At 39.5% G+C, this 25,336-nt stretch overlaps 1 protein-coding gene across 1 annotated transcript; it reads right to left on the bottom strand.

Annotated features, from left to right (window-relative positions):
• Nucleotides 1–49: 49 nt before the first annotated feature.
• Nucleotides 50–22,177, bottom strand: LGMN (legumain). The gene is made up of 13 exons (XM_030481775.2): nt 20,787–22,177; nt 12,948–13,045; nt 12,047–12,128; nt 11,400–11,485; nt 8,763–8,838; nt 8,231–8,293; nt 7,229–7,295; nt 5,318–5,436; nt 4,526–4,615; nt 3,605–3,802; nt 2,791–2,961; nt 1,611–1,678; nt 50–813 (listed from the first exon to the last, which is right to left on the bottom strand). Exons 1-13 carry the CDS (start codon nt 20,922–20,924, stop codon nt 774–776), a joined length of 1,296 nt encoding a protein of 431 aa, XP_030337635.1. The 5' UTR covers nt 20,925–22,177; the 3' UTR covers nt 50–773.
• Between the last annotated feature and the right edge of the window lie 3,159 nt (nt 22,178–25,336).

Here is a 25,336-nt window from a genome sequence, read left to right as displayed (position 1 = left end):
ATTAATCAGCTCTCATTTATTTTCAAGACACAAGATGTCTAACACTGTATTGCCCTGTAGGTTGATGACACCGTCAACTTTATTTTTATTCACAGGCAGTTCCTGTACTCTGTGACTTCCCACAGGTTTGTGTGTATATACATTTAATTATAATATACTGTTGCTAAATTTACAGCATTAGGTATTTGTGTTTTTCTTTGGGAAACAGTGCTTTCTATCCACAAAGACTTTCACTGTTCACAGTTTAACTGTGCTGTTTACATCCAATAGTTCTCAAATGCAACTAATTTCTTTAAACTGTTAAGGAATTAAAGCTTAAAAAACAAGCTTTGGTTTCTTCACTCTTCACCAATCTGCAAGTTAGTCACTGCAATGGAATTCATTAACTTTTCTTAAAAAGCTTATAGTTAGCAATAGTATATAAAAAAATAATAATTCCTGAATAAACAACTCAATGTTTAAATTTAGCACAGATTTAACAATCACTGATAGGTGGCCTGTAGTGTTCATCCAGAGATTCTGAAGAGCATTGCATTTGAAACAAATCATCCATTTGAAAGCTCCGGCTGGTCTGTCAAACCAGCAGGCTGGCAGCAGGTGGGAATGCAGGGGAGAGCACATGTATTGCTCATGGTCAGGTACCTCAGCTCCCAGCACAGTTCCAGTACAGTGGTTGACTCTCTTTCATGTTGCATGCATGGAAAATCTGGACTGTTACAATTATGAGACGTTATCACTTGTAGTAAGGGTTATATTAGGGACTGTTGTTTCCATTAATAACCAAGGCACACTTTATCCATGGCCAGGCATATTCTGCAACAGAGAACAATAATGATGAGAAACTTTTCAGGTGCTGTGCTCTCAAACCATTTCCCAAACTGACTGCAGCAGACTGCCACCAGGAGTGGGGGCTGCAGCTCTCCACCTTCCAGGTTGCATGTGCATGCTGCCTAAACTACCTGTCTGCCCTCTCCTTCCCTACTTCTCTGCTTTCCTCTCTCAGGTTCCCTCCTCTCGCATGACTCACAAGCTAGGATCTCATCCTCTAGCACAAACTCCCAAGGTAGAATTTAAACACCACCCTTCCCTTGCCCCTACTGCACCACCATAAGGGTCAGCCCAGACCATTATTTTCCCTGCTTTCCTACCACAGGCTCATAGATGGGGGCCCTTTCCTCACCAGAATCGAGTAGTGCTGTGATCTGTTTGAGCCAGCAGCTGAGGGGGCAGTAGAGAAAATACAGCAGGTCCCAACCTTGCCTCAGGTTAAGATCATACAGGAGTTACAGGGCAACATCCTTGTACCAGTCGTGCTATTTTGTTATGTGGTACAGTGGGATTCTCTGACTGGCTGTCATTTCTCCTGAGGGACTTCAACAAGGAAATTAAAGGGTTACTGGGGAAATGGATCATTATGAGTGGGAGAGAACTAATAATGATATGTTGTCCAAAATAAGCATTCATAACTTTAGAGGGAGAACTTTAGCTGACTAAATGGTCAACAGAGCAGAACACATGAGAAGCTTTTAGCATTAGGCTTCATCTGCCTATTAGCTTCTGCTTTTTTAGCCATAGATAAAACCATACAGTGCATCTGGAAACCTCCTTACCTGTCAATGGGGTATCCTCGTTCACAAACGTTGACCAAGGCATACAGCTGTCTCAGTGCATACTCATACTGAAATAAACAAACATTGTCAATAATTTCAGTGATGAAAAGCAGGTATTGTTCATCCAAAAGAAATCATGGAAGTGACTCAGAAATGCTGTTAATATTCAAGGTGTTTAATTGACAATCTGGCACTAGGCTAAATGGGTTTTTCTTCTGTTCACTTTGCTCTTTAAACTTCATCAGGCAAATTCAGCTGTTGCTACACATTGGTCCCTCAGGCAAGGTGCACCCATCTAACCAATTGCATTCAAAAAATCCTTACATATACAACAACAAAAAAAACCAACCCCAAACAAAAAACCAAACATCAAAACCAACGAAGCTAAAGGGGAACTAAAATTTTAGAGCAATGGAGCTGCCTAATAGCCTGGTTGATTAGAAGGTCCAACTGAAGGACTGCTTTTGATTTGCATACAGTACTTAGATCTTGGCCAACTGCCAGGTAATCCCACAGCTTTCTGCTAAAATCAGTTAATTTGCTCTTGACTCATTTTACCACACGCCACTGCCCACTTGGGTTATCTTGCCTGACATCAGGACTGGGTTTTCTGGAATAGGAAATGACCTCTGATTCTTGTCTAAACAGTGCTCAGCACAACAGGATTTGGCCTTCAATTAGGATCCCAGGAAGAGTAGACAGTAATAAAACCCCTAAACTAAAAGGTGGCTCTCAGGAATTCAACAAGACCATGGAAGTAGCAGCTAGGCTATTGCAACAAACTATGCAAGCCACAATCATATACAGAAATCTAATATACTGGATTATGAACTCACAGTGGTGGTGGTTGTGTTTCTCTTTTCCAGTAAAGACGCCTCAAGCAGAAATACAACATGACTTATTTAGTACTGGGATTCCCGGGGAGGGAGTTGATGAGAGGACAGCACTCATTAGTAAATTATTTTTGGGTTTGTTATTAGTAATCTTCTTGCTTATCTACAGGTGTAGTGAAAGTCATTTCCTGTTTCCAAAAATATTACTTACCCTTTCTGCACTACTAAGCTGTATGACTGACCCCAAGCTACCTTTTTAAATAAAAGCTGATTTTGCAGACATGCTTATGACTACTGTGCTTGTTTTACCAGTAGGTTTATCAGGTTATATCTAACGCTTGACTTACCACGGCTAAGTGCCAGTTGAAGCAATGAGTTTTGAAGTGGGTCACCGCTGACTGGTAGCAGTCATAATTGCTGATGGTCAATCTGTCTGACAGAATTTGCTTGGTCTGTTCTTCTGATCCTGTTATTAAGGTGACTATCTTTCGCATGGATTCTTGGATAAATTCTTTCACCTGCACATAAAACAGTAAGAACTTAAAACATGTTTTTTCTAAACCTAATTTGAAGACTTTGACATGTCTCTTTTCTTTAAACCTCTGTCAACTCTTGAGCTTTTTAAGGAACCCAATTTTGCCATTTATTTTTAGCACAATCTTTTGGACCTTAACACACCAATGAAAACTAGGGAGACATAAAGTCAGACACCTGGCTCCCAAAATCACACACTGCCCTTCTAGTGCTCAGGAAGAAGAAAGCAAACACCACCACCAACAATACTATCATTCTGCAGAAGCTATTTGATTTGGGAGACTTCAGCTCTACAGAGACAAGAATTTCTCTAATACCAACGTGTAAGTCCTCCCAACAAGAATCCCTACGGATGCGGATGAGGAATTTCATGGCAATAAAAGCTGAGACTGACTTTTGCACTTCCTTACATTTTCCTAGATGATCACTACTGAATGTGCCTTGTGGAATTTTAAAGGAAGAATAAACCATCAGCTAGAGCTTACCAGTCTGAAAAGGAATTCTGTTGCAACTTACAAAAGCTGCAAGCAATCCCATTGGCTTCAGGGGTGTTACTTCTGCTATTGCTTATGATGGAAACAAACCTGACCTGGTGTGTAGTTCAATTATTGAATTTTTTGTGCTTACCTCCAAGTGTGCTTTCATTTCTGCAGCAATCTTCTTAGCCTCATAAATGTCATTGGTAACCATGAGCTTTCGCTTCATGATTGCAAGAGGCACATCAGGACTAGGCGTTAGGTCATAGTGTTCTACAGGTGGCAGAGAGATGGGGATAGCTTTCTTCCCCATGCCCTGAAACTGCATCACTTTCATGGAGGAGATGCTCTGAGGGTTAGAAAGTAAAAACGTGGAAAATGTCAATCCCCTCCAGTAGACAGTCTGTCCTTGCTTTGCCATGCAAACCTAGCTCTCTGAACTTGCTTTGTTACGGAAAATAAAGGAGATCACAGAGTTGTGTGTGGGTGTGCATATGTTGGGTTTTTTAATAAAAGGGCAAAGCTGCCAAAAATTGGGGAACTTTTATTTCCAAAACTCACTGCGGGGAAAAAGATCCATCAGGTTCAGTAACCTGACTTCTTTTTTTTTACAAATATTTAATGTGTTGAATAATGGGACTACTATAAATGACGTATCACCTCTTAGCTCTTCCCATTTGATGGATCAGTGTAGTTATTAACTTTTCATTAATATTCATAATATGGGTGGAAATGATAAATACCCTTCTCATACTTGACTGAAGTGTTAAATCTCTGGAGGGGCTTGGAGGAGAACTCATATCCTGACTCCCTAGATTAAAGCATAATACCAGGCTGTACTTCTTTTAGTATCATCTCTTAAATGCTCAGTGGTCTTCTGAGATGAACAGTTTCATTTTCTAAATCAACCCTGCCAGTTTATAGTAGGGTTTTGGGCGGTGTGGGGGGAGTGTGTTGTTTTGGGGTTTTTTTGTTTTGGTTTTGTTTATTTGGGGTTTTTTTTGAGGGTGAAAGCATAGAGCACAAAAGATTTTAAGATCTATCTGACCAGGAAGCCCACTCAAATACATACTCTGTTTCCATACTGCATCACATGGCTGGTGTTGGTACGTTTCTTCACCAGCTGAAACTGCTTGTGGAGTGTTTCTTTTCTTAGATCCTCCTGCATGAAGAAACTTCCATGTGGTCACAGATACTTAAATTCAGCTATTCTAAAAATGCTCAATTTAAGCATTTTTAAGCATTAAGGAAACCTGGAAAGGGTCTTAGCTGTCAGTATGTAGAAGGAAGTATAGGGCAAGAGCTATACAACCTTTGAAAGACATAAAAGTAAAAACTGAAAGGAAGATTTGACAGCATATTCTCATATTGCTTTTAATGATCTCCTCATCTCCCAGCAAATGGGCAAGAAGGGCTAGCATACAAATCCCAGATTTGTTTCATTAATACTGTTTCCCAATACGCTAACCAATGGGTTAGCCACAGTTCACTAAGGATCCCTGAAGCAGAGGTACAACCTACTGAACTACCCAACTTGTTTAACAAATTTGGAGGTGTGGTCTCAGAAAAGCAAATCAAGATTATGTGAATTTCAAACCAGAAGTTAGAGAGTTTCTAATCTTCTAAATAACAAAAGAATACAATGTTTCCAAAAGTTAGTTTCAGAAAGAAATTTAGTGACCCAAACAGATAAAAGATTATATATGGTTCTGAATAGTAGATAAATACTTTTAATAACTCAATTTGTTGATTTCAGTCTCACATAAAAACAAGTATTTTCACAAATCCTGTAAAGTAGCTATTTTTAAAAAGCCAAATGATTTTTCATGCATGGAAATGCAAAAACCTCATCTAAGTAACTTACCATATCGGAATCTTCCATCCAATTCACACTGTACCAGTCCCCAAGATAAGTCTGCCTTTCATCATCATAGTAACATGCATATGATGACTCTCTGGGATTGGCAGCTGTTGTTGCATAAACTGTAAGACAAATAGAAAGTAATCTTTTTTTAAACCCCTACACATGACTTAGTACTGAGCTGCATGGGATATATTTGTATTTTGGCTTTCAGTCATTTACTTCTAAATAGCAGGAAGGAAAGAAGCCTATTAATCATTTTGTTCAGTCAGCCTCAATGGTTTAGAATACTTAGAATACTTTTAGAATACTGTTAGAAGTATGCCAAGTGTGTGGTCTGGGGTGTTTAAGGAAGAATATACACTTCTGAGGAGAAAATCTACTATTTGAAGAACTGCCTGAGAACACTGTGCACTGACAACATCTATACATTAATTTTCTTTATTACAATAATGATTTTTCCCCAAACTTGAAGTAAATCCTCTAAATCATCTTTTCTTCCACAAAACCGCAGAATGGTTTGGGTTGGAAGGGACCTTAAAGATCATCTACTTCCAAGAACACTGCCTGGGATGGGGCAGCCACAACTTCTCTGGGCAACCTCAGTTGTCTCACCACCCTTAAAATGCCACCTTCTAAGCAATATCCTTTCTTGGATATCACTCTACACTGAGAGAAAAGCAAAACAAGCCTCTATAACATCTGCCCCAAGTACAGTGTTTCAGTAAGTCGTCTCTAACACAACATATACACAATGTCTGTAAACACACCTTACAAGCATTAAGACAAAACCTATTTTGGCTTTTTGCCAAAGTCAACTCGCAGCATACTTGTGTAACTTCATGAAAGCCCAAGTGTCAAAATGAAAATGTGTTAGGTTTGCTTTTATAGAGCTATAGCATTGTTTCTACTCAGAAAGTACTTACAGTTCAAAAGCCAAAAAAGTCTTAAATCTTGTCCATGTAGGAAGTGCTCCTCTTAGCACCCTTTAAAATGCTTACTAACTAAACTGTTAAGCTTTGTACTTCATTATTGAAAGCTGCTAAAGACAGCTTCCTACTATAATACATAAATTATCAATTTTCTGCCTTTGTAAGTCCATGGCAGAGCTGGTGGTGAAACCAGAGAGTCCTTGGACTGGAAATTCTGAATAGAACAAACTTTGAAAAATGCTGATTCTCTGAACATTTATTTTGAACAATCATCAATACAAAACTCGGTGTGAACTTTCTGTAAGCCTTTGATAGGGCTGGAAGAAGTCTAGGTGGGTGCCAGGCAACACACTCCAGGGCCAAAGAGTCAGGAAGCCATGGATAGGCACACGGCTGATCTTCCCTGCAATCACAGCTTCAAAACTACAAGAAAGCCAGACCATTCAGTCTCCCTGCCACGGAACAGGAGTTTGAAAGATTGTGATTCCTTGTTCTAACCAAGGCTGAGCTCCCAGCTCTGCAGCAGAGAGCTTAGAAACCCTGAAAAACCTGAGTTCCGTTTCCTGGGTTATTGTACAAATGAGAATAGCAAAATTGCCTGGCCATGGTGTCTCACGAGTCTCTTTGCTACTCAATGAAACTGACAGCAGGAACTTCACACCCACTGTTAGCAGTGCTGAGGCTGAGAAATTTTAGTATAACTTACTACCAGTTAAGGGCAACCCCATAGTTCCTGAAAACAAATGATTTTTCAACTTCTCAGTTGCAAGAAAGCCTCAGTAGTCTTTATAAGACTCCATTACTCCTTTAAAAGGAACTTCCCATAAATGGAAAAAATTACTTTTTCTAATTCTTGTGCTCCCTCCTAAAACTCTACTCTACTAAAAACTTATACTGCCTTGAACGTCTCCTTGACATGGTATCTGTTTAGGTATGTGACAAGTTGTGACATTTAACTCCAGTAAGTTAACTGATTGCTCACCATTGATATTATCAGCCAAATGATTCATCATAGATCCAGACTCACATGCTTCAATGTAAAACACCATCTGTAAGATAAATCAGAGACCTTAAGAAATTCCATGAGGACATGGATGAAAGTCCTTCTGTGCTTTTCAGTGGTAGCTTGTTGGCCTGTACTGCTGTGCCTGAAACAAGAGCTATCCATAATGCTCTAAAATAAAAAACCAAAAGCAAATAGTTCAATTTTTCATTTCTTGGCAACTAAAGTATGTGGAAAAGGGAAACAATCACAATGAAAAGATGTTATTAATCTCTGTAGAATCCACGGGGATCTACTGACTAATGTACAAAGCACAAATCAAATACACAGTCATTAAAGAGTGACACAACGTACACAGACACATTGTGCACAGTAATGTACCACTCCTGAACATGGTATTGCTGGAACCAATGGCCATTTCTGTGTTCCTAAATACAGCCAGCCATAGCAGACAGATTACCGCAGAAAGTTGCTGAAAAAAAGGCAAGCTGCTAAAATGTTATAAATATTAGTTTTTCTGCTTAAAACTACATGTAATGAAATAAATGCACAGAATTTTCTAACAAGAGGTACAGTCTCTTAAGCTATATTAGTAACTGTAAGAAAAACATGTGGTATTACAGACTTCCTGTAGTAACACTGCAGTCTGAAGCAAACAAAGTACAGGAAGAAAGAGTCAGGTACATATTATAAGGGCGTAGTAGTTACAGATGGCGTTCCTCCACCATTGCTCAGAATATATTCCTTTATCAGAAGGCAGTACACTACATCTCAACATCTATTTCAAATATAGAGTAAACTAAAAATGGAAAGAGAAAATTTGGATAGCATCAATACTTTTAAGTACAAAATCCTAATCCAAATTCCATTGCATGGCAACAGCTTCCTCCTGTTTTAAATAACTCTCAAAATGAAGACAAATGTCTCTCTTCCGCGCCAGGTGCTCTTTTAATCTTACAACTTCTGATAATGCTTGTTTACCTTCTGGTATTTTTTGTGACGATACATGTACCAAATAGTCTTATTCAGGTCCTTCACGTGAAGCTGTAAAATAAGAAACCTTGTATTAAAACCACTTATGTTCAAGAGATACACAATTCACTTAATAGGAATAAATACTAACTGTTGTGGATATGTACACTGTTTCCCATTAAATATATCTGGTGCTTTGCCCAAAATACAACGTTCTCATATTTACCACTCTGGAAAAGATGAGTAATGGTCCCAGATGATAAGTATAGTGCATCAGAAAGTCAAGTCATACCTGTGTGAAATAGTCTGCTTGGACCACCAAAGTCCAATGAAATATTAAATGACATAATTTCACCTGAAGGCTTAAATTCAAACTGGAAAAAAACCAAACTGTTGTGATGAGAAGCATATTGCTCTTTTTCTGCCTCCTCCCTCAATATGGCAAAGCATCAAATATTTTTGTTTTACATTTATTAGTTACTATTTTAGTATGTCACTAAAAGGATGGTTTTTATGACAAAGTAATCTCCCAAATACTTACATCATCATCAGGAAAAGCCAGAAGTCCTGGAGCTCCGTGGTCAGTGAAATAAACAAACACATGATCCTTGGGACCACTGTAATGACAAAATTGCAAACAAGTTCTTCCTAACCACTCCAACCTGATCTTCATTACAACAACAATCATCTGCTTCTCAATGCTAAAATATGTCAATATTTGAAAATAATACAGCTGAAGCACCTCCTTTTGGTACTACTTTTTTCCTCTCAAAGCACACTACTTTGGGTGCTTATGAGAAGAGATGAGTGTCTGCAAAAGGAATGAAAACAGGGATATAAGCTAGTCCTTCAAGCATGGGGAACATGACAATTACACTTCATGTTTCAAACTGTAAACTGATTGCTGGTGGGGCAGGGGCTGGTACATCGGGTATGGTGGGAGCACAATTGGGTTTTAATGTCTATCTGAAAAATTTGTTATACTGTGGACATTTGTAGCAGTCTGGTTAAAAAGGAATGTTTTTATCACTACATTATACCAAGGCACCAATAATACAGAGATAAACCACAAAAACATCTTTGTAAGATCCTTAGGTATGTTTATGTACTTCCTTATTATCTGCATGGCCATACTTAGCCAAATCAGTGTAAGCCGTTATCTCCATGAAGAATTGATGTGCATACAAACTCACCCGTTAGGCTAGATTGGCATTTGCTCTAAGTCAGCTGAGCACTGCATGCTCACAGGCTTTGATTCCTTAATGTCTGCATAGAACACAGTTTGCCATAGATTTTTATTGCACTCTAAATCAAACAGATCACGTTTGGGTGATATTAAAGTCTTGCCCTAACAGTCAGATCTGCAAAGGGATTTTGCTTTTAAACTGCATTCATGGGCAATTAAATACAAAATATGTGAACAGACTAGGAGTCCCCAAGTGCTCCTCTTTTCCTCTCTATCCGTGATCCAGAAATCCATATTTGCTTTTGTTCTTTCCTGACGGCAAAAAGGCACAACTGCAGCAGCTCAAGGGGACATTGTCCAGCCTTCTGCCTGATCGATAACCAGCTGGTTAGGGAACAACCTGGAAGACAATCTAGAGGCCTTCTGGGCAGAGGATAATTGAGTTCTTGTCCCACCAAGTAGCAGAAGTCAGGCCACTTGGAAATTCACATGAGAGCCTAACAAAGAAGGGCTGAGTGTTATTTTTCTGGCTCCCACTCTTGACCCTAAGTACAAAAAATACAATGAAGCTGAAATGTAAATAACTAGGACTTTTGTATGTGGGTTTAAGACGTCCTCCTGGGTAGCTGAAGAGCCCTTGGCCCCCTGCACAGACACTCCCTTATTTGACTTGCAACATCAAGCTTTCACAGGGGAGGTGTGTTCTGAAGTACTTTTTTGAAAAGAAAAATGCTTTATAGTCACCTCCTGACTCATTCCAGCTACCACGAAAGAACAATCTAGTAAATGTGCAGGAATTTATTAACTTTCTGTCTACTCTCCTTGCATATATCATTTTCTATTTCAGCTTTTCCAGATGAAGTTTAAACAACTGAGAGCAATAGCTTATTGGACTATTGTGCGGCTGCTGCTTTTTTTTATTATTCTCCCCAATGCCAGGGCAGGATTCTTCTGTTCTGCTTCATTGCTTTGCCTCTAAAATTAATCTGTCAGATGAAGATAGGCACTTAGACAATTTTTCTTAAACTAGGTTAGTCCTTCCAAATGGTCAAATTTAAATTTTTAAAGGTTTTACAGGAAATACTGTACATAGAAAAATATAACATAATATAAACGGTACTGAGTCAGAAATAGAACCCACCTTACTAAATAGGCATCATAATTTCGTATCTCAAACTTTGTAGAAGCAAGATGAATAACTGACACCAGGTATCTTTCCAAGAGGTCTTCTAATTAGGCCCTCAAAGATATTGCTTTTATTCTTGAATAATAGATCTTACACTCTATTAGCCAGTTGACAATTTATTATTGTTCATATATTAGAATACTGCCAAACCTACAATCATTTGTGTAACTTAGTTTACAAATACCTTAGGCATAATACATCCATTACAAGGTTAATTGCTTATGCTACTTTTTCAATCACAAAGATTTTTTTTCGCTAAGTATAAACTATAATTCCATTTCATTACATTCAGAGCCTCAATAACCTTACCTCTGCCACAAAGACCAACGCTGGGATTAGACATGCAACTCTTTCAGCTGATGAGCTGTTTAAGTTATCTTTGTCCCTCTGCCACAGACTGCTAAGTCTCACCACTTCAGGTGCCCAGTACAACTGTTTGTGTACATTAAACCAAGTCTTAGCAAACCCCTAAAACAAAAATCTTAAAACTCTCTCTGAATAGCCACTCTTGCAAAAGACAGCTGTCTAAATAACAAATACCTTAATATAGTTGATACCATCATCTACAAATTTTATTCTGGACTCTATACCAGTTGAATATCAGCCGTTGCTTTTTGGTGTTTAAGAATGGTTTAAGACAGTTTAAGAAACCAGAACCACTGAATTTCTAATGTGAATGACCTGGAATTGCCTTTGATAGTATTGGTGGATTCTCAAGTTGCTCTAATTTACTCTATTCTTTTATTGAAATCAGTGCCAATGTACAACTACGCATGCAATTATTTTCCAAACTGAACTTCTCTTACCTTTTCAATACTTTTCCTGATCCCACCCCCTTCATTGCTTCTGCATCTCCTCTGAGAATAGCAAGGAAGTTCTTTGGAGTAACATCCTAAGGATTTAAGAGGATTAAAGTTAAATCTGATCATAAAACAACAAAACAAAACAAAACCTGACCATAAAACAACAAAACGACAAAATCATTTAGAAAGATGGCTTCTGAAAATGAGAGTCCATGTGTGGATAGCAAGTTTAGCTGGCCATCCCTTTCAACCACTCATTATATAATGTATTAGCCATGATAACTCACCAAATCATGAAATCACCAAGTTATTGGATTAGTGTTCTGATTTAATGAAACAATTAGTCTTACACAGCTGTTCTTCAGATTGAGTTACAACATTTATGAATGCAAGACTTTTCCTCGTTTTATTTCATGTGCCAGCACAAAAAACACTGTAAAGGTTTACTTTTATGACCACTGCTTCACTTCAAAGCATTTATTGTTTATATTCACCTTATGAACACCAAACTTGATGCCAAACCATGCAGACAAATAAGCTGGAGGCTTCATACTATGTGCACTTTGGAGTGTAAGCTATAGGCTGAAAGGATTTATTCAGAACACTAGCAAATGCTAAACCTTCCCTGAGGAATGGTGTTTCATTCTTACCTCCTTCGTATAGTCCTTGGGCACTCCAGCATACACATCTGTGCCATTCGGCCTATTGATGACAATGCCTTTTGTAGGATTTCTGAAAATTGAACGGAACATAAATATGAATAATTAACCATGTGCCATACAACGACCACATAACAACTAGGAAACCATTTAAACTGTCCTGACTGGCTGACTTGCCTGGGAGAGAATATGGGTACCTGCACCGTATGTCGTTAAGTGATCTCAGAATATAAACACCTTTTCACTTCAGTCAGTCACATACGCCTGCCTCAGGCGTCCTTACCCTCAGAGTACCTTCAAGTATCCCCCCTCAGATCATGTTGATTTACCTGAAGATGTAGGCAGGTGATCTCTTATACTATGATCTCTCTTCCAGTGTTCCCTTAAGTGCCCTTTACTCTTTGCTCTCAGTACTGCTCAGCATGTGAAGTCCACTGATTTCTCTTGAAGTTGTCTCAGAATTAGAGGCTGTATCACTGAACTGTTTCACATAGACAGCAGTGATATGCTCTAGGCAGTCACCAAAAATGGGACATGTACACTGTTGAATGTACATTCCAGGAATTAAACTGATATAACATCCTTTCAAAAAAGTCTTGCAAGTCATACACAGAGCTCCTGTAAACTGTTACACCTGGGAGTTAAAGTCACTTACTCTAGTAACAATGAAGGTCTGCAGTCCTCAGTGCCACAATTGATGCCGAGTTGTGGAAGTAAGGCTTAGGAAGCTCAGGAGCACATTTGGAAGGAGAATTATTGTGCTCATGGATAAAATGTCTCCATGCATAATCATAGGTGTTTTTTTCTTACAAAACTACTACGAACTCAAAATACACTGGTGACTATGGTGTGCTTGTAGTAACCATATACTTTGTGACCATTCATCACTTACTCATCATTATCAGCAATGTCATCATACATCATGACAATGATCCGGTCATCTGGAATTCCATTTCGGTGTACAATCTGGTATGCATGGCACACGTCTGCCTGGAATTAAGCAGATTTTCATTATTAGCTTTAACAGAGATTAAAGACCAGAAGAAAAATAATTTTGCAGGCCTAAGAGCAGGCAGTTGTCCAAAAGTAAGCAACCGCATTCAAATATAAGTTATTGAGGGTTGCTAGAGCGGTGAAATGCACAGCTTAAACCAAAACTCAGTGTCTTGCTCTAACTAGGAGTAGTTGCATTAGTTTATTGAAATCTCTCTCTCATTTACATATTTTGGTTTCTTACTTAAACCTAAACCAGAAGTTACTTCAGACTTGGTACAGATGACAACATTTAACAAAAGGTTCTCAGCAGTGTTCTGTGAGAAAATCTAAATGAAAACCTTGTGCATTGACAGACAAATCCAAAATGTGCCAAGAAGCAGAAGGAAAGAGTTGGAGTTCCACCAATTTCAATTAGTTCTGCACCAAGCCTGCATGACTAAGTAGCAAAGACTATCACTGGCTCAGGCAAGTGTGGTTTACCAATCTATCTCTGCAAAGATTTTATTAAAGTTTGTTTTACTAGATGAGAACTTTGATTAAGGAAAATTTCCTTTTTACGTATGTACTTCTTGTAGAGTAACACTGAAGCAGCTTTGGGGCAAGAAAACAGAATTCAGTGGAAAACAGAATTGCAGAATTCACGCTCTTTTCCTGACTTGTACAGGATATGAATAAGCAGATTTTCTTTACAGAACCATCTTCCTATGACACGGAAATAACAATAGTCATCAAAGTGATATTACAGTAAATGCAAGCCTCTATCAGAATGCTAAATTCTTAGTAACTCCAGCCCAAATAATTATCTTTAGAGTTGCAGTCTGTGAATGACCTAATGAGATATTAACAATTATTCCTAAACTCTAGAACTACAACCTACCACATGCTCGAAAAAGCTGTGCAGATTGAATGGAAGAAATCTCATCTAACAAACGCACAGTCCAAATGCAGGCAAGAAGCAAGCTTTAAAGCTTACTTCTGTTGAACTAATCTAATCTCCTAGTTCGTAAACCAAACTGAAGTGGTTTAAGCGGACCTATGTTAAGTTCAGATGACTTAGGAGAATTAGTGATTTTGACTGGAAAGGACACTGAAAGGACACTGTAAAATCCTGTCACTTTATAATCCTTGGTCTTCTAAGTGTAGTTGAATCTGAGAAGAGAGGGTAGTTGTGCAAGATTCGGGGAAGGGTGAGGCACATTCAATGCTAACGAATTCTCCCACAGCAAAATCTCTTCGCATGACTAACCCTGAATGTTAAATTGTCCTTACTAAAGCAGTTCCATGTCCTATTATGCAGGTGAGCCTATATTCTCTTCCGCCCGCCTCAGACAATCTCCACTGTTTATAGTTCTCCATTTCCTTGTATGTCATTATATCATCTGCTGCCTCAACAAGTCAAAAGGTAGAGGTTAAACAGTCATAAAGGCACGACCTATAATATGAAACTGCAGTGTGCAGGTTTGACTAAACATGTATTTCATTTTCAGAAGCAACCCAAGCAGAAGAAAACACTAATCAGGGCTTCTCTCCCTGATTAATGAGTAGATCATAGATCCCCTCTCACTCTCAAGACATAACACACTTCTGTTATCCTGACAGAACCAGTTATATGCTGGCAACACACAGAAATGCTCAGACATACTATCATGATATAATATTAACGTATTCAAGCAGCAAGTGTCTGTGCTCTCACAGCCAGCAGGAACTTCAGAGGTGTTTTTAATTAATACCACAGTACCCCATATCAGTCACGCTTCATAAATGTATATTTTTTGTCTCTCTTTCCTTGATTCATTGACTGTTTGCTCACTATGTCCTGTCTTAGTAAAGTCAACATTGGTAATAAATTTAAATGGGTTAAATTCCCTAGTGTGGCAGGAAACACATCAACGTAATCAACTTCCTTCAACCTTATTTATGCTTCTTTGAGGACTGCCCCAGCCTTTTGCTAAGGGAGCTGTACCTGCTGGTAGCATAATGGTATCATCACACAGGCTAGAGCAGTGAAACCATGTTTTGCTGCTAAAGCTCCATTGGCTAAAGTAGGACAGTTCTAAGTAAAGAATTAGGGGGGTTTTGCACAGAATTAGCTAACCTGACTAGCCACCTTTGATGTTGATCACATGCTCCTCCTGTTCCCTCCATACACATTAAAATAAACAACCCACTTCTATAAAACCAGAATACAAACAGTCTGCTGCTAGAGTAGGGAGGCATATGTGAATCTAGAGTATTTCCTGTGTAGCTGCCTCTCAAACACTGCTGAAACCACCCTAAAAGAGACAGCTAATACTGTTCCAGATCGGTTATTGGTATTACTCTTAGTGGTTTAGTAAGTGAAATGGATGCTATGAATATTTACTGGATAAATTGCCACTAAATGCAAAACACACTTTATGGCCATGATTTGGGGTGGGTAGCAGTTGCCCTGCACAGAAAAATAGAGAAGATGTACCTGTACACCTGCTACTGCACAACTGACCTCACGCGCCAGCTCCAAAAGGGACTCTGTTAATAGCATGGTTCAGAGCTTTCATTCCCAGGTTAGTCTCAACCTGCTGCTACATCAGCAAATTTCTGTGGAAGATTTATGCTTAAATCTGCTTAAATATATTAACTCCAAGATTTTGAAAGCATGGGAATCAAAGGGGGAATTTCCCTGTTCTCCTGGAGTGGGCATTTTGTTTCCCAAAATGGACATTTGGGAGAAATTCTAAAAGGGGAACCCCAAAAAAAACCAAAACAAAAAAACCCCTGAGTAGACTGCTTGGAGGGGTGGGGGAGGTGGGAAGCTGGAAAAATGAATTTGTTTCATGACACATGCATGCATAAATAGTTCCTGAAGGGAAAAGCTTGGACTTCTGTGAAATTGGTTACTTCTGGTCTTATGACTGCTAGGTTCATGGCTAAAAAGCATGTGTAATGAACTGTCAGCTCCACTGAGAAGTGGCGCTGTTCCCATTACAGGTACTCTGAAATGCCACGGCCCTAAAAAGAACGAACTGTAATATATAAGCATAGTAGAAGAATATGTCTGAAATGCCAGCCATGTTTCATTCCTTCGCTTAAACATACATCAGCCAAAAGATATAATTACGAACTTAAAAAAGGTTTTCCCATAGCTTCAGTCACAATTTTGTAAACACAATGAGGGAATGTTATTGAAGCCATGTCTCAAAAGGATCCTTAATGTCTGTTACCTGCAAGACTGAAGAATTTAAGACTGTCCTGGAATAAAATACTACTTCAGTTGGTAGTTTCCAAACCCCTGAATAAATAGAGTTCTGGCTCATAAAGCTCAGTAAGCATAAGACTAAAAGCAACAACTGAAAACAGACCCATGTACACAAATTCAGTGTTTTCATTTTCAGCATTTTAATTTTGCCAGACTTTTTCAGATATTTTTCTCCTCAAGTATGTTCTCCACCTTTAGTAAGGCTGTGTTTGACATCAGGCTTTTCCACTATGTATTTTGGAGTATCCAGAAAGTACTGGTCTGTCTCTCTCTCTGATCTGATTGTGAAGCCATCTTTAGGTTTGAGTTAGCTGATATTATCATCTCCAAGGACGGGCAGAAGTATACACAAAGTTCTATTTCTCTTAAGGAGAACTAGTTTGTTAACTCAGTCTCTAAATCTACCAGTAGGCATTTAGCGCTGTATTTGCTCATGTATGTTGCTAAGCTTTCCAGAGATATATCATCTAGCTCTGTATACTAGAGAGCTGAGCCACTTTCCCAGGGAATGGTGGGACTACTCTTTCTCATATGCATTATGAGTGTTTAGCTGCATTTAGGGCACAGCAGCCAGTCTGATAATAATAAAGCTGCTATAGAGAAGTCAGTATAACTGCTGAGGAGCAGAGAAACGCACATCAATAGTCCTTCCACAGCCCAAGCAACTCTAATCAAACCCACTAAGATACGTATAAAAACAACAAAGAACTGAGAAGTCACCAGCGTAAGACAATATACAAGTTAGCTTTGCAGTGACAGTAAGCCTACCACATTGGGCAGTATACTTTTCAAAACACTCCAAATTTATTTCAGGGACTTGGTGGGATAAATGTGTGAGACAAGTTTAGATCATCCTGAGTAGGAAACCGTCACACTTCAGCCATTACAGAGAAAACAACTGCCTGCAAGGTGTGAATCTTGTTCACAGGTAAGTGCAAACGGTGGTTTTTTCCTGATCTTGTCTACGGTTGAGGTTTGCACCACTCATAGTGGATCCGGATCGCTGAATCACAAGTCCTAGAAGCAGTTTCAGATTCCTTGAGGTTACAGGTGCAAACCCAGAGTTTCCAGGGTCTGCACAATCTTTACAAATTCACTGTTCGTACAACGAATGACGTACAACAATAGGCTGCTTTCCCCGCAACTTTTCATGTATGAAATTGGAGACATTTTTGAAGGTGTAAACTTCTTCTTTCATGGTTGTTTAGTCTGATAAACATGTACTGCCACCAGGTAACTACTGCGGAAGGCAAAAGGGTATGTTTTGATTGTGTCATGTGCAGACAGCATGCAAAACCACCAGAGCTCACAAAATATAAATGCAATACAAGCATACAACATCATTTATTAACTATACCCTGAGCAGCTGAACTGAGTCTGCTGAGGTCTCAAACTGCAAAGGGATATTATGAGTGCTTAGTTACATGTAGAGAATAGCAACCTCTCCAGTAACAAAAAAAGTCACATTGACTAACTACTTACAGGAACATTTAAATCTACAAATTCACTTGTACACAGGCTAGGTCAGAGAAGTTCTGAGGAAGAAAGATGATGGCAGGAGGAAAGTGAACTGGAGTACAACATTTTTTTTTCTGCAGTTTCTCCCTTGGAAAGCAAAGAATTACACAAATCTGCAAATTTACAGTTACACAAATTTACAATTACAATTACACAATTTACAATTACACAAATCCTGGAGCCCTGCTCTGCTTTCTGACAGTACAAGTATTATTCTACTGAAAACTAACATGCATTTCTGCATGTGTTCACTATGGAATGACTTTCATGATGGATGAAGCACAGAACTGGAAGTCCAAGTCCTATTCCTGGTTCCATTGCAAGTGACATGTGCAAGTAATTTAAATACCTGCAGTGCTTTTGCTCCCACCACTGGAACGTGGGGAGCAGTATCACACACAAAGACATGCTGATCAGTCTGTATGTTTCCAAAAAATCTGTTATAACTCCCAAGATTTCTGTAGTACCTTTCCTCCTCTGTATAACTCTCCTAAAAGTCTATGGTTCAGCTGGTCTTGCTGGGAACAAATTTCCCCAATTTTTTGATACCCAAGGCACCCATCTCTGGATTACACTTCATGGCACATACACCATGGACTTTCTATGACTATCTGCTGGGTCTGCCCTCCCACCACGGGTGCTCACTCCTGCCAGGCCCTTAAGGTTGGCCACAAAAGGCCACTAGGCAAGACAGCACAGGCTGCTGATATGCTGTGTCTTCTGGGACTTGATTCTTATCGTAACAAGTTAAGAGGCACAGTATCTTGCCCAAGACAGGTAGCAAGAGCTAAGCCCCATTCTGAAGGATCCTTCACAGACTCCCTTGACATTGGTTTCATAACTCCGATGAGACTATTAGTTGTGTTCCAATTCTTTTTCCCCAAATGTTAACACTGTACCTGAAGCAAGCAGCAGAGGTTAAAACAGAGAAATTTCTAGGACTGAAATTCTGAACAATCTGACATTGCAGATATTTTTCATCATTTGAAGATGTTATCTCCAAAATAAAGGTGTTTAAAAAAAAAAAAAAATCCATTCTTGTTTTTCTGACCTTGAAAAGTATTTACTTAATAACTGTCTGCAAAGCATGACCACATTCAGAAGTTAATTTGCTTCTGTGAAACTGGCATATTCAAAAGACGTACTGTTGGACACAAATATGTAAGTGTACATCACATGTTCTTCATAACTTTATACCTGGCAGATACAATTGCCAGTGAAGGCTCACCGACAGAAAGGTTAAAATCTTTATTCTTGGGTAACTGCAGAAAAGGAATTCTCATGACGCACAGCTTTGAAAATGTAGTTTTACTGAAAGAATTAATGTTGTGGTATTAATTCCTCCTAGAGTGGAAGGGAGCCAGCAAGACTGGTTATACAGCAATAGCAACAACCAGAGCACAAGCTAGTAATTATATATTTAGACACCACAGAGCACGCAGTGATTGAGTACAACTTAATACAACTAGTATTCTATAATTGTTTTCCAATTTAAACTTCAAAACTACCTTTTTTTTTGTTGGTTGGTTTTGGTTTTTTGGGGTTTTTTTAAAGATTTAATTTGAAACAGGACTAGTTTATATTAAGGCTGTAATATTCCAACTATGGTTATCGGGTTATAGCTATAGTGCAAGGAGCTGGCAAAATCCCTAAAACAAGTTTGTCAAGGTGTTGAGCTAGCATTTGCCAGTAACAGGTTCTTCTCCAGATGTATCAAGGCTGTCAGTCTGGTTCATTTAGTTTTAAGTTCATTACTGCACTGGAAGTTACAAACTGAATGTGAGCTGAGAGGGAGGATAAACGTAAACATAAAATGCAGTGTGCCCGACACATGAAGGCTCATTTCTTCCCCAATCAAGACGAGCAGAAAGGATGAAGCCTCTCCAGATTTGAGAGGCAGTTACATTAAAAATAATAAATACTTTAAAAGTTTCAGTGTTCAGCAAATCATCTGTACCCAGTACATTTAACAGAGTTTAACTTTTAAAATGTTGGTTTTGTATACTAGTGTTTCGATCTCTGTTCAAGTTCACCTTAACAAGAGTTTAGTAAACTGTTTTCCGAACATTTAGAAATATACAAATGTATACATAAATCAGAAGTAAATGGACCCTGTTCTCCAGGAAAACAAGAGGTAGTTCCAAGCTTAGAGCAAAGACTGCATTTAAGTGTAACTAATCTGTTCAAGGGATGGTCCAAGAATTCCCCAAAGGGAAAAAACTGCCATAGTCTCCTGACTGCTGATTTGAAGTCTTCAACTTCATCAGTTAAGTCATTTGGATTTAACCCCGTCCATCCTGACCCTCACAGTCAGACCACTACTCCACAACACACTGGCTTTGACAGCAGCGTCAAACTCGGGAGTTCCTGTTCCCTTTTCTCCTGTGCCATTCACTCTGATCCCTGCACCCTGGTGCACCATATCCTTGTTGTGCCACACAATCACAACACTGAGGCCGTGCTGTCAAACACAGTGAGCAAACTGACTCAGGTTAAAAAAAAAAGCACTCTTCTGCATGTCCTCCACCCCACAAAAACACACTGTGCCTTTGCAGATTTTTAACTGGAGAGAAGGACGAATATAAGGAACATAAGAAAAAAGAGGAAAAGAAATGGAAAAAAACATGCACGCATTCCAAAATAAGGTTTAATTCTAGACATCATTTAGTCACCTGCAAGTTAGGGTCAGATCCTCTAGACTAGTACTAGAATATTTAATCTAAATGATACAGGCTTCCCAGGATGCAGAAGTGTAAATAGAGGAAGAATACCGCTCCTTCTGCTGATGACAGCTTTTCAAAAGATGCAAGACTGGTCAAATTCACACACTTCTGGAAGTCTAGAAGTAGAAGTACTTGCCCAAATGACAGAAGGCCTGAGCTAGTCTAGGCAGCTATCATCTATCTCCCTGGGAATCTCAGAGCAGGCATTTTCTGGAGTGTGGCCAGCATCAGCACATGCGACCATGTAAGCAGTCCTTACCTGGTGTCGATAGTTGTACCAGCCGTTCGAACCTGCAACAATCACCACCCAGTGCTTGCCTCCATCTTCAGGTTCTTCCATGGGGAACGTGCTGATACCCAGAGCACAGCCCAGCAGCACAACTGCTTTCAGTATCATCTTCTTTATTTATTCCACAAATGGAAGAGGGAAAAAAAAAAAAATCCCTAATGAAGAAATTTGAGAGAAGTAGATCAGAGGACATCAGTCAAAAATAAACACAAAACAAACATCAGTGGTAACGTAGCTGTAAGCTTTTGTTGCTTGTGGGTTTTCTTTGTGTGTTACAGACCATTCAACCCACAGTAGTTTCTGGTCATATCTTCCTTCAGCACCAAGCTGCTACTAGTTACAAGAGATTTCTTTCAGATATCAAATCTGACTGAAAGTGATTCTGAATAGGACAACCAAGTCTTTCAGCTCCCTCTGTTTGTTTTGTTCTATAATAGCTGGCAATGAATAAGCCTCAAATACAGAGTAAGCCTCACTATCAAGTATTTATTTCACAGATAAAACTTTTTTTCAGATTCATACTGTTCTCTTGGTCTCTGCTTATGCAGTTCCTTGTTTTCCACTCACTGGCAATTCGCCTAGTACTACTGAGTCCAATCCTGGGTGATGTAGGTACAAGGATCCATAGACATGGAGAACTGCTTGGGACTTGGAAGGTCAGAGTGTTACAAAAGCTCTCTGTGCCCACAAAGCCAGAGAGGGTGGAGAGGGCTGCTTTTTTGCACAAGATACAGCCCTCAACGCTGGGGTTGGGGGGAAGTGCAAACTGCAAGAGCCTCATGCTATTTGTGCAACCTGTTATGCTAGCGGAGAGCAAATGTGAACCAGTACCACATGAAAGAGTAGCATTTTCATCTCATTTGCACAATGGTCAAGAGTTTGCACAAGGTGCACAGTGAGAGAAGAGCCTATGGACATCAAATTCAGAGAAGCAGAGCCAGAAAGGAGGTCTGAGCACAGGCAAGAACAGCTCTTTCTACTTTCTTGAGAGGATTAGAAGTAGTGTCCCCACTAGTGAACTTCCTGAGCACCTTCACTGCGTGTTAAAATGTTTGCTCTAAAAGCAAACAATCTGGCCACATCTAATCCAAGATACTGCTTTTTCGAGGTGGGGGAGTAAGGTTACGTATATTGGTCACAGTCTCAGGTCTGCTGCATCTAATCTGCTCTTAGCACATGCACAAAGATTACGTATTTCCTCATGCTCCAAGAGATGGAATTTTACTCTGGCCTACTCACAAAAAAGATTCTGAAGGTTGATCACTGCTGCTATGTATGGAAGAGGTGGTGTACCACGAGGCAGAATATCCTACTTTAGCATGATTTTCTCTGGAATAAAAGCTGGCAACTCTCAAGCCATACGACACAGCCACAAGGCACAACGTCAAAGCTGCCACTAAACCAAATAACTAAACAGTATCTAAGTTGGCCTCAGTTCCCCCCAGTCAGAATCATCCATCTGCAGCTACTCAAATGAGGCTGAAACAGAGTAGGCAGCTCTCCTCCAAAGCTGGTGTGTGCAGTGAAGACTGCTAACGTAACATCTAGTATGGGTCTTTCCAAGACGGGATCTGCTGGTCACCAACATTAATTCTTGCAAAGCAGTAGTATGAAAAGTATGCTTTATATATACATTTGGAAGGTCGTTTAGGGTTTGGTGGGTTTTTTTCCCTTTTATTTTTAATGGAGCTATCATAAAGTAAAGGAATTTATGTTAGCATATCAGCTCCTATAGGAACTGCTGTTACCATACAAAAAAGCTCCAGAACAGAACAGAAAAGACAGAACCAAATGTTAAGTGCTATTGACACCACTTCTAAAAACTCACCTGAATCTAGAAACTCATCTTTCAGGAATGAGCCACTCCTGTCACTGCTTGCAAGCGTGAGATTTGGGACAAAGAACAATAGATGATGATTTAACAATTTAGGGTTTGTTGAATTATTAGCTACTTCAGCAGTTACGCGGACATGGAGGAATAAGTGAATTTTTCTGCAGTTTGATAGACAGTTATAATCTCTCATGTTGAGCTGGAATTGTAAATTCTTGTTATTGTTGTTGCCGAACAGTGACAAGTGGCTTTGCATGGGGACTCTGCTTTGTCTATCTTGTCACTTCTTCAGACAATTTAGACAAATAACATGCTAACAACTATGTGTATTTACAATGTCCACAAAAGCTGCTTATCCTGTTGCCTATAGCACTGCTAAGATTTAGACCAAGTTATCAAAATTTTTGTAAAGCGCCAAAACACCATGAGCCAACAAGCCTATTCATTCTCACTATTCAGTTTCAGGTATATCTTAACTCCTGAAATATTACACAAGAAGGAAAAAAAAAAAAAAAAAGTATTTTAGATGATCTGCTTAGAGATCTTAACTGAGTTTGACTTACTGGAATATGGAGCTGAATTCCATGCAAACAGATCCCTCAGAACTCAGCATGTTTCATGAGAAGAAGCCTTTTCCACATTCACGAAATCATAACTTTTCATTTCTCTAACTAAAAACATCGCACATATTTACAAGATAAGTACAAAGAGAAGATAAGTGGTTCAAATGATTGCTGAAGGGCAGGAAAGCCTTTCACATGATGCTTAGCTCTTAAAGATGTAAATCATTAATTCAAATCCAGGACATATCAACAGAAGCTGGGTTGCTGCCAGCTGTTGACCGGGCTGTGTAACATGATGACTAATTTCAAGGCAGATCCTAGCAGACGGGCATCCATCACATGGGAGCCATCACTGCCACCGGCTGTCAGTTACTGGTACACCACACAACAGAGACTGAAGTAGCTTCAGAAAAAACATGCTATGGAGTGCCAAGTCCCGATGCAGAAACAGTTTGAGGGGATTGTCTTTCCTGATGAGTTCATGCTCCAGACTACACTAACACAGATGCATACCTCTCAGGACACCAGCCTGCAAGGGGCCATGCTGTGCAGGATGCAGGTGTAACGGATACCAGCCCTGCATTCTGCCTACAAACAGGCCCACGACAGAAAAACCCAGCGCCAGATCAAGGAACAAAGACTAAAGCTGTGAAGCTCCTCAGGCAGTTCCTCCATGAGGGATTCAACAGTCTCCAATGTGGCGTGTGGATATCCAGATCCTCAGGTTTCTCACCTCTGCTGAGACATAGTTGTCAATGATGTGGAAGGCTCAGGGGAGAGAAAACAAACAAACCAACCAAAAGCAACAACGACGACCAACTAAAGAAAAACCACCCACGAAACAAACACGAAGAAACACTTGCACTGTATTAGAAAACCACATGTTCTGTCATGCATTATTTAGAACAGAAAAAAACCCAACCCTCCTCTTTTATACTAATGACACATAATACTACTTACCTGTCTCTTCCTATACTACAATTAAATTAACATGAGAAAAAAGGTGAAAAAACCCTAGACATACCACAGTGCACTAATAAACCATGATTAATAAATGCTCAGCTCCCCAAGGTTCTCTGAGAAGCATTTATAATAGGTTTAACCATTAAACACGTACGGTAGAAATAGGCCTTTTATTGCTTGTTTCCAACTACTAAAAAAAACAACCAACACAAAAAAAAAAAAAAACCCAAACCCCTATATTTCTGCTTATTTTAAAGAAAGCCTTTGAGTGCTCAGGCAGGCAATTTAAAAGACTGTGTTCTGGGTTGTACTGAATGAGTTCTTGACCTACAGCTGAGAAAAGAAAGTTCCTGTCACGTGCTATGCCTTCAGGTCATATTAGAAAAGAAACCAGCTCAGCTGAGCAGCTTACCACAGGTACGCAAAAAGCCTTTTTCTGAAAGCAAGGAATCAAGAATCTGTCACTTGCAATCCTAAATGCATGCAGAGTGAGAAGAACTGGAAATGGAAGAACTGAAAATTCACTGCAAGATCATCTTAGAGTTTTGGCTGACCCCCAAAAATACGAGAGGATTTGATCAGCTCTGCCTAGTCTTTCTGGTAAAAGAGTTAATTAACTTTGCTTTGGAAACCATGTCAGGAAAAAGGCACATCTTGCAGACATAGTGGGTTCAGCATCAGACCTACACAGGCAAAACCTCAGCATGTACACACGCAGGTAGGCTGCTGTGCAATTTCCAAACTCCCTGGAAGAAGTATGGCCAGAACTGGGTGGCTCTTACCAGAACATTTCACTCATCTGTTAGAACCTGTTTTTCCTGACAGAAGTACCTGGACCGCTTCCCTTTACATGGCTAGCACTCACCTCCGACTTGATAAGAGAAGGATGTTCAAGAAAGGTCGCATCTGAATGTGGCCAGCTGCTGCTAGAACAATTCTGGTCAACAGCCTGTTCCTCAAGTTCCCAACTTTTCTTTGGGAAAACAATCCACTAAGTTCAAAAATCTTAAAACAGGATGCCACCCTAAAGGAAGAGGTCCGAGTTGATCAAAGTATTTTCAACTAGTGTTTAGAGCAGTGTTGGCCCTTCAGAGGTTTAAACTCCAAATACCTCAAGTACAGGCTTTAAGAGCTATATAAATGGAAATCAATATGCATTTTCC

This window comes from Strigops habroptila, chromosome 4 (genome assembly GCF_004027225.2).
Source record: "Strigops habroptila isolate Jane chromosome 4, bStrHab1.2.pri, whole genome shotgun sequence".
NCBI lineage: Eukaryota > Metazoa > Chordata > Aves > Psittaciformes > Psittacidae > Strigops > Strigops habroptila.
Note: the sequence above shows the minus strand (reverse complement) of the source record. Positions and strands in the feature narration are given on the sequence as shown.

Bases quoted from the DNA above. Each gene is read 5' to 3' on its own strand.
- LGMN (XM_030481775.2), bottom strand. From the start codon at position 20,924: ATGATACTGAAAGCAGTTGTGCTGCTGGGCTGTGCTCTGGGTATCAGC. The intron at 8,839-11,399 runs GTAAGAGAAGTT...TTGTCATTACAG, and splicing joins TCAGGAAAAGTATTGAAAAG to TGGTCCCAAGGATCATGTGT. The intron at 5,437-7,228 runs GTGAGCAATCAG...TTTGTCTTACAG, and splicing joins TTTGGCTGATAATATCAATG to TTTATGCAACAACAGCTGCC.